The sequence below is a fragment of the Melanostigma gelatinosum genome (assembly GCF_949748355.1).
Source record: "Melanostigma gelatinosum genome assembly, chromosome: 22".
NCBI classification, from domain to species: domain Eukaryota; kingdom Metazoa; phylum Chordata; class Actinopteri; order Perciformes; family Zoarcidae; genus Melanostigma; species Melanostigma gelatinosum.
The window spans coordinates 4,500,197-4,509,518 of record NC_136655.1 but is presented as its reverse complement, the minus strand read 5'-3'; the positions used below and the strand labels follow the sequence as shown (position 1 = coordinate 4,509,518).

Below are 9,322 nucleotides of genomic sequence, written 5' to 3'. Positions count from 1 at the left end.
CTTGCGGAGGACATTCAGCTCCGGTGGCAGGAAATGACAAACAACGGGAGACGAACATTTCCAATGCTGGAATTGAACCAAAACACAAAATGTAAGCAAATGCAAAACCAATTGACTCAAGAAGGGAAAACATATACATGTATATGTATATATGTATATATGTATATGTGTATATGTATATGTTTTCTTTCCACTCCAAGATGAGAGAACTGCACGAAGGCCTTTTACGGAAAGTACCTATTTCCCAAAAATGAGTGAGGGAAATGGGGAGTTTTGAGTGAAACATTTTTCAGTTTTCTGAAAAGAGCAATCAGGGGTATTGATGTACACAGACTCCTGAGTACAAAGCTGTGCTTTTCATTCAAAGGGCTTTTACTGGCAAATCAGATGAGCCGAGCAACCTTTCATAGACGGGGCGAAGCATCCAATGCCGTCTCGAGTCTTTTGTTGACATCAGACACGCACACAGTCGGCACGGAGTTGCCTAACTAACGCGCTGCACGTCGTCTGATTGAGCATATTTTCAAAGTGTCTCAAAGGTCAGTGCAATCAGAAAGGTCAGGATGCAAACTACGGGTCCATCTAACAAATATGGCACTATTTGCAAAAGTGTCCTACTTTTGTGACGCATTTCTAACCGGCACAGCGCCCACGTGCAGTTCAGCTGGCGAGGGTGAGGAGGTTTATTGGCTCTCACTGCCACACACTTGATTAATGAGGCCATCCTGTGGCTTGCTCAAAGACAGGGAGCACAGATGCTTTGCTGCTTTTATTTCATTTCCACATAATGAACACATAACGGAGGATTAAACAGAATGCATTACAGTTCCAATCAGAAGAGAACTGAACATTAATGAGCAGGGTGGAGGAATACAATTGACAAAGCAATGAAATCAGAGTCTCCGAGTGGACTTTGCGACTGTTTCCTGTCGTCCTCTCTACTTTTAGAGACTTTAGAGGACTTTAGAGAGTCTAATAGAGGCAACATGACCAAAAACAGCCACTCAATCAAGTTAGCTACAAGCATGTAGATGGACTTTATATAATGCATTGGGACTGGAGGAGATGCTGCAGAACAATAAAAAAAAGGGTGAAATCTCTTGGAAATAATATCTTTGGAAGTTAAAGTTTGACTTGCAGCTAATGTGTTGCATCATTTGTCAGTACAAAAACAGTGAAGTGCATTTACTTCTTGAATTTGAAAATCCACTAACTAGCTTTTTCCACCGCAGTTGATTAAAGTTATTTCTACAACAATTCATATGTACTGTAAAGCGTTATTCTGTAGGGTCTGTATACAACCGAGACGCAGTTTGAGTCAGTATATCGTGTATAGGTGACTTTGAACAAGTGAAATCACCACAAACTAAACCACGTCTTCCGATTCCTCCTCAAGAGGGTCCGAGGTCCTTCTGAAGGGCTCTGAACAGCTGTAGCACGCCGTCCGTCCACGCCTCCCTCTGCTGCTGGCTGCTGGCTCGAGGCAGCGTCTGAGCGGCGTACACCAGGGTCAGCACCGTCCTCTCAAAGTCCTGCCAGCTCAGAGGTTGCCGGCGCCGGGCGAGCTCCGCGGTCAGCCGGCGAATGTCCGAGAGCCTCTTGGGCAGGACGTCCTCACAGATCACCTCCAGCTTGTCCACGCTCCTCAGTGAGGCCAGCTCCTCATCTGCAATCAGCATGTCGCGCTCCTCACCTTGGATTTGCAATCCAGCGAGGAGGATCTGGGAGAGTCCATCCAGAGAAAAATACTCAGGAACTATCTACTTACACAACGAATCAAACAAATAACTAACTTGCTTGTTAGGGACCTCCAATCTCCCAAATAAACCATTTATTGACCTCTTTTTGAGGTGAAGACGATTTCAATACATATTCCTTTCATCAATGTCAGGAAAACTTTGGCTCAACACATACTTCACATCTCTGCACATGATTAACAGAGGGAGATGGCCCACGAATATGGGACTTGGACAGATCTTTTGCACATTCTCAACATATTTAAAAGTGCTTTCCAGCGGCGAAGCCCTGAGCCAGTAACTATATCAGCACCTCTGAAGCCACAGGATCGAGACTGACCTCAAAAAGCAGGTTGACATCCTCCATCGAGCGCTGGAACGTGGGGTTGATCAGCGAGTACGCCCCGCGCTTTATCCGATACGCGGACGGATACAGAGCTAGAACACACAAGTACAGGAAATTGGATTAGAGGATCTCCCTCGCATTCATGAAATTAGGCACCACGTTATCCAACGTGGCATGCGTGTGGGTGGGCCAAGAGGTTGAGAAAACATGGCTACATTACTGCTCAAATATTATGCAAGTGCGATAGATCTGGCCCCAGCTGGGCAGAGGGTAATCGGTCTTTAACCCGAGCAGTAGATGCTCCTACACTTAGAAGTGGCAGTTGCATCCACAGGTGAGATATCCCCGCTCAGGTGTTGCCAGCCTCACCTGGTCAGATTTCAAAGTGTCCGTCCGTATGTGAAGCAGACCAGAGGCCCCATAATCTGAGCTGTGCAGACAGAGCTGGAATGAAACCTGTTGCTCCGGCCAAATCTCTATCATCAAATACCATACAATCCATATTTTACTGACTTTTAGAGGCCATTCCACATGGTGCCACATCTCTTATCCAGAAAGTACTTCAAGTTCAACTTCCATGCTCTGCCAGGTAAAATTACAGTTTTTTTTAAAAGGGGTCTGGTGGCTTTGCAGAGATAATGGCTTCACTTCCCTCTTGAGAGGGGATATATCGCTTACACTAAACCTGATATCAATTATTTAAAGGATGAAATACGTTTTTCTGATGCTCCGGTTAGACTGCCCTTTCTGGCGAGGAAATAAAGTTGTTTCATAGCTTTGTGCAAAGTTGCCCCGCGCACATTTTCCCCTTCCATACTGTTAATAATACGACTACTACTGCTGCCCAGATGCCTACAATATGTTCATATCATGACTCCCTCCATTGCGTGAGAATCCACGACCAATTTGATGAGAGTGCTGCAGGAGGGGGAAGTGAAAAGCAAAGTTGATCAAAGCTGAAAGGGGATTCACAGACTCTTTTCCCCCCTTGCATTGAATATGGCGTTGCCACTGTAAGCCAACACGCAGATCACCCACACATATCTTGATGGAGGTATACAATATGACGAACACTGGGCTGGAATTTTGGATTCAATCCGCCTCCTACCCTACAGCAGCATCTATAGCAGGGGTCTCAAACTCCCGGCCCGCGGGCCGAATCCGGCCCGCTACGTCATTTTATGTGGCCCGCGAATCCGCCAGCAAAAAAAGAAAGAAAAGTAAAACAAAAACAAAAATCTTTTTTTTTTTTTTTAAAGTTAAACTTGATAATAGAAATATCCCCATGGTCGAAATTATGAGATGGAAAGTCTAAGTTATGAGATAGAAAGTCATAACTATGATAGAAAGTCAAAATTATGAGATAGAAAGTCAAAATTATGAGATACTTAAACACACAGTCATAGAAGCAGCTCTTTGGCTGGTTACTGTACATTTGACATGGAAATGTATTGTGAGTACATTGAAGACTACTTTAAACTGTGAATGCAGAGTTATTTAACAATAAGTTTCGAGTAGTTACATTTACAACCGGCCCTTTGTGGTCGACCACTATGCTGATGTGGCCCGGAGTGAAGATGAGTTTGAGACCCCTGATCTATCGTGTGCCGCTTGGCCAGTTCTGCAGTAATGATCGGCCCCGCTGCCCGGAGCCGCGTCGGCCAGACACATTTATAGGCTTTTATGGCATTTGTGAGGCGAAACAAAGCCACATGCGCTGGCTGATCTCTATGTACCTGCTTGCTGCTTGGGCGACTGCCAGTCTGAGCTTCAGCTTTGCTTTCGCAAGCCAGCCACCGTTCAGAAGGTAAAGAAAACTCTGCAGCTCTATGATCCAGTGTTAGAATAGTAACACCTGCCAATTTGGCACATTATGCGTTATCCTCAGTATGTTGACCTCAAACGGATAAACAATTTCTGTAAAGTATATCAGGCAAAGGGTTTCTTCAAGGCCTTCATCACAAAAAACTCTAAAAAAGCCTCACATTTTTCTTTTATTTGAGTGTAATTAAAGAACGAAAATCCTTCCTTAAGTTGTTTCAAACCCACCCAAACACCAAACACCAGTCCTGAGAATGTTTCCCTCGATCCCACACTGACATGCGAGCTGTGCATGCATCACAACTTGCAGCGGAAGATTTAAACTCCTCATTGTCTGAGTGACTCCCAAATGCAAGATCAGCAGCGGAGGAGAAATGCCTCTGCAGTCATATTAGATACTGAAGAGACACTTCAGCTTCAGTGGGACATTGTCAATGCACACAAAACAACACCCAGAGGACGGTGTGCTCATTAGAACATGTTGTTGAAGGATCAAGGAGCTGCAGGGAAATCACACATCGGAGGCCAACCCAATGCTGATTTACATTTAGAATGATTAATGTGCAATTTACATAAAAGTTGTCGACTACTCTCTGTCATTGTTTGCTGTATGCGGTAGTACTTTGGCAAGCAGTGAAGTGTGTTTTATGCTTCCAGCAGAGGGAAACAGGAGTTTGCAATAAAACGTGATGGTTGGAGCAGCACTGCTGCAGACACAGAACCAGGCCACGTGTCTAATATATCTAGAAAAAAAGGAAAACACAATAAATTGAATGCTGCACGTTTGTAACAGCTAAATAAAAACAGGTAAAGGACTCTAATGTGCGACTAAAAGGTAAGTTCACTGTGTAGCTGGTCAAAAACAGGGTTTGGCAACAGGCTGGACAGAGAAGAAGATCAAAACAAGGAAAGGCAGCCTTGCTAGGAGTCTAAAAATACAGGCAAAGAATAACAACAAGAAAGGCAGGCAGACAGAAGCATGCTGAAACACTGAGGCTGGCTCGCACAGCAGACAATCTGGCAGGGAAGTGAGGCGCTGATGAGGAGTCGGGAGCAGGTGCACAGCTGGCTGCGGAGGTCAGGTGACGATAAGGAGCGGGAAAAGCTAAGGGCCACTGCCGGTTGGAGCTGGAGTAAGGGAGGGAATTTGTGATGTAGACGTCCCTGCTTACAACATCTCAGCTCTCCCTGCTGCTGGTTCTGAGCCTGTTCATTCCTCAATGCTTCCCCTCCCTCCTCAGACAATCAACGTTTGGATGGGCAGGCTTCCCCCAATGTCATTACGCACAGTCAGGGAACTTGTAATCTCCCGCTAACTGCTTGCAAGGAGATGAGGGAACAACAAAGATCCATTAATTAGCGGTGCTAAATGGTATTCCTAGCTGCAGGGATGTGTTGATGAGAGAGGGAAAGAGAGAGAGGGGGGGGGGGGATAAACCAAAAATGTAAACAAAATGGATGTCTGAGTCCCTCCGGCTTTCGGTAAAAGCGGGTGAAAAGGACACAGGAGGAATAAAATCGTTGCCACAAAGGCCAATCTGCTGCTTAGCATTTAAATTGACCTCCAAATGATGTTAAGATTCAAACAAACGGCATTTGTTTTTGCAGCTCAAATGCAACATCTACCATTTACAATTCAATATTGCCACTGTGAGACAAATCTACGAGAGACGAAGCTGCAATAAAGTCACTTAGTATCGCCAGATCAGCCCTCCAAATACTGTCCCTCACAAAGACCCTGGGAGGATCATGCAAGTTTAGCACTTTGCCAACACCCCTTTTGGACTATTTGTCATAAAAGTGCTCTTTGCAGGTCAACAGGTGTTTAGTTTTTGTCCAAAACAGAATTCTTAGTCAAAGCATTAATTGAATCGAGTCAATTCTCTCTCCTGTAGCTGGTTCTAGCATCAGGTGACGAGCGTCAAGCTCTGCGAGTGTTGAGAAAGTAATTTCCTCAGCGAGCGGATCCAGTAAAAGGCCTCTAGGTCTCTTTTCTTTGGAAAAAGATCCGTTGACGTCCTCCACTTCGCAATGTTCCCAATATCACCAGAAGATAAACACATTCCTTCACACGCACACATACTTAACAAAGCAGGGTTTAACCACAGTGAATGTTTCTAAAGGGCTAATATCTTAAATGAGGATGCTGATGGCTGCAGTTTGTGTCTCAGAGATCATTCAAATCAGCTTTTCACATGATGTCGACATTGTGGACGATACGAAAGAAGACAGAGATGTAATGCATGCATGGAGTCGGAAGGTCCACCTACCTTTCCTGTGGTGCTGAGTGGCTGCCAGGTACATGGACAGGTAAGCAATGATGAGCAGAGCCCACCACTGCGTCATGTTGATCCTCACACACACACACACACACACTTCTACCCGTCTTGCTCCGTCTCTCTCAGGGGATGAACGTCACAACGGTGGATGAAAATGCTCTGACTGTTGAGTTTCAGCACTTCACTTGCACCAGTTTCACATGAAAGATCATTCCTTCATTTTTGTTTTATTGCCACCTCCCTCCATCCATTCCTCTCGCCCTCTTTTTTTCTCTGTGTGTGTGTTCTCCGCTCAGGCCCGGCCGTCTGGGCTCTCATCTGGAAATCATCAGGATTTCTTGGCTGGACTTTCTCACAGCTATACTGGCTGGCTGCTTGACTGGCTGACCACGGTTCAGTTACTGTGCGACTCTCCAATTGACTGGATAAGGAGGAGGCTGACTACCTGGATGAGCGGCTGACTGACTGACTCGCCAGTGATTGACTGAACATATCGGCATCCCATGAGCCGATACCATGAGCCAAACCAGAGCTAGTACAAGAGACTAGCTCGATCAAGCGTGGCAAACAGCTTAATAGCTCATTCTGTTTCTTACAACATAGGTCTTATTTTCATTGTAGTGACCATCAGTTCGGATAACATTGTGCACACCAAGACAACTGCAACAGAGTCAGACAGAACAAGAACTGTCAGGTGATTTGACAGATTGGAAACAAGCCGAGAGTTTGACAGATCTACCTTTTGATTTGAAGGTAAAAGGTTATTGCATCCTATTGTTGGTGATAATCCATCATTGCAGAAGGCACATAACTTGGTTATTGCCTAAGTTGACTAGGTTGACTTGTAAACTGTGATGGACACCTTCGTTTTCAATTCCAAGTTTGGCTCACATGGATCTGTTGTAAGGACGGTCATTCGGTTTGTCCAGACTAAAATATTTCTGCAGTTATTGGATGAGAAGTCAGAACGTTTTGTACAGAGATTCATGGTCCCCAGAGGAATCCTACTGAATCCTATTGACTTTGATGATCCCTAGACAGATCCTCTAGCGCCACCATGAGGTTTACATTTGTGGTTTTGAGTGAAATGTCCCAACAACTTGAATGGATTGTCATGAATTGGTGCACGTGTGCTCCCCCACATGATGAATTGGAATCACTTTGGTTGTCCTCTGAGTTTCATCCTTCAAATTTGTCCAATACTTTGTTTATGAGCAAATATTTAAAATAGCAGATATTAGCATGCTAACACACTACACATGGTAAACATTATCTCAGCCAGGACAACGCCGGGGTAGCGACCTGTCAATCACAAGGTAGCCCCGCCCCTAAAGCATTCCCTGCTCTGTACAATCAGACTTCTTTTTTGTAACTAGAGGAGTCGCCCCCTGATGGCCATTCGAAATAATTTTAAGACCTGGAGGTTGCAAAGCATTACCATACAATGTTATCATAAAATAGTCAAGATCTTTGATTGGTTTATTTTAGAAATCAAACAGGATTTACGTACGACTGTGGCTCAGTGGTAGAACAGGGTCTTCCTTCAATCACTTTACCCCAATGTGTGCCAACAGACTGTTACTGCAGGGTATGAATGGGTGTGAATGTTAGTTAGAGTCCTGATGGACAGGTGGCCCCTTGGCATGGTAGCCAATGCCATCAATGTGTGAATGGGTGTGAATGATTACATGTGGAGTGAAAGCGCTACACAAGTAGAAGTCCATTTCCCATCCAAGGCATAATATTCTTTGTTTCCACTTTAATGTATTCTGTTGAAAATGGAAGTCTTCTTTGTCCCCGTTACAAAAAAAATTCTTTTCATGTATTTTGGTTCAAATTCAAGGTTAATTAACTGGAATTCTGCACTGCAAAGAACAAAGTCCTGACTTAAAAGGCCCTTTTGATGGTAAGAGCGTGCCGCAACCAGACGAGGATGAAACCCAGACTGAGGCAGACGGAGACAAACAACCACGTGTCAACAAGTCAACACCAACCACGACACGAGGACCACTCAAAGCATCTTGATTCAAGACTGTCAAGACTCTTTCCCTGTATTTACGCTCTCTCCTCCACAGTCTTCTGCTCTTTGTTGTCACAGAATATGTGCAGTAAGGCTGCATCTGCTAATATATATATAAAAAGCAGACACTATGCCAGTCATGGCCTGAAAGAAAAGCACTTACGCCCAATCAGCAGATCAGAGAGCAACGATTAATTATTCAACTAGAGGCTTCAGATATAAAACTCTTTATCAACGCTGTGCTGTTATGCACAGTGACGTTTTGTATCGGTGTGCTTCCGCTTATGAATTGAATCATATGGCACTACATGTCTTCAGCTAAATATTCCTTGTTGAGAAAAGAATCAGCGGTTGAAGCCACAAAACGCAATCATCAATGGCAGAGTGGTGCTCGTACTCCCATTTCATTTCAGTGGCGATAAAAACACTGAGTGTACATGTGGGAGCCGTAACCCCGTTTATCGGGATACTTTTAAAGCGGTTTGATGTCTCTGTGTGGGAAAAAAAAGTCAACAATTCGGGATGCTCCATTTTAATGCTCCAAAAACATGATGGTGGTAAATAAAGTGAGGAATTTCACAAGGCAACACAACGTCCCTTGGCTGCTTGATGAGGAGACATAAAACACTGGCTTGTTAATCTCGTGGCATTCAAAGCTTTGATTCATCTTCACAGCGCCGGATGACTTCAAGTGATGTCATTTTGCTCTTGTGCCGCCATATGTTTGATTGAATATCTGCTCGCCGCAGATGTGAAACCAAGGCAAGGGGTGCACTTGTTTCAACATTTTGTTAAGCCTGCAGAACACAAAACTCATTCACATGGATGAGGAAGCTGGAAAAAACGCCCGAGTGCACAAGCTGTAACTCTGCATGTGATTCACATGACTAACCAACAAGGCGAAGGCAGATGGACAAAGAACAAAAGCCCAAAAAATGGCTGCAGCTCACGTCTTCTGCTCGCCTGCGGGTGCGTGACAAGAAAAACGCCTGTGACCCTTGAGTGTTTGGGGTCATAAACACACGAACGCTCCACACATGACGCACGGTGGAAACCCTCTTTGGTTATGACCATGAGGGGGCAGTGTTATGACACATCCTGAGAGATCCCAAATGTGTCC

General features: G+C 44.7%; 1 protein-coding gene across 1 annotated transcript; it reads right to left on the bottom strand.

The window, feature by feature from the left end:
* Positions 1 to 756: 756 nt before the first annotated feature.
* Positions 757 to 6,363, bottom strand: fam180a (family with sequence similarity 180 member A). Its single transcript, XM_079294072.1, has 3 exons — positions 6,174 to 6,363; positions 2,077 to 2,174; positions 757 to 1,721 (listed from the first exon to the last, which is right to left on the bottom strand). Exons 1-3 carry the CDS (start codon positions 6,247 to 6,249, stop codon positions 1,392 to 1,394), a joined length of 504 nt encoding a protein of 167 aa, XP_079150198.1. The 5' UTR covers positions 6,250 to 6,363; the 3' UTR covers positions 757 to 1,391.
* Positions 6,364 to 9,322: the final 2,959 nt, after the last annotated feature.

Excerpts from the sequence above, each read along its gene's own strand:
- fam180a (XM_079294072.1), bottom strand. The coding sequence starts at position 6,249 with ATGACGCAGTGGTGGGCTCTGCTCATCATTGCTTACCTGTCCATGTAC. Across the intron at positions 2,175-6,173 it reads CACTCAGCACCACAGGAAAG|CTCTGTATCCGTCCGCGTAT; the intron begins GTAGGTGGACCT and ends TGTGTGTTCTAG. Across the intron at positions 1,722-2,076 it reads ATGTCAACCTGCTTTTTGAG|ATCCTCCTCGCTGGATTGCA; the intron begins GTCAGTCTCGAT and ends GGACTCTCCCAG.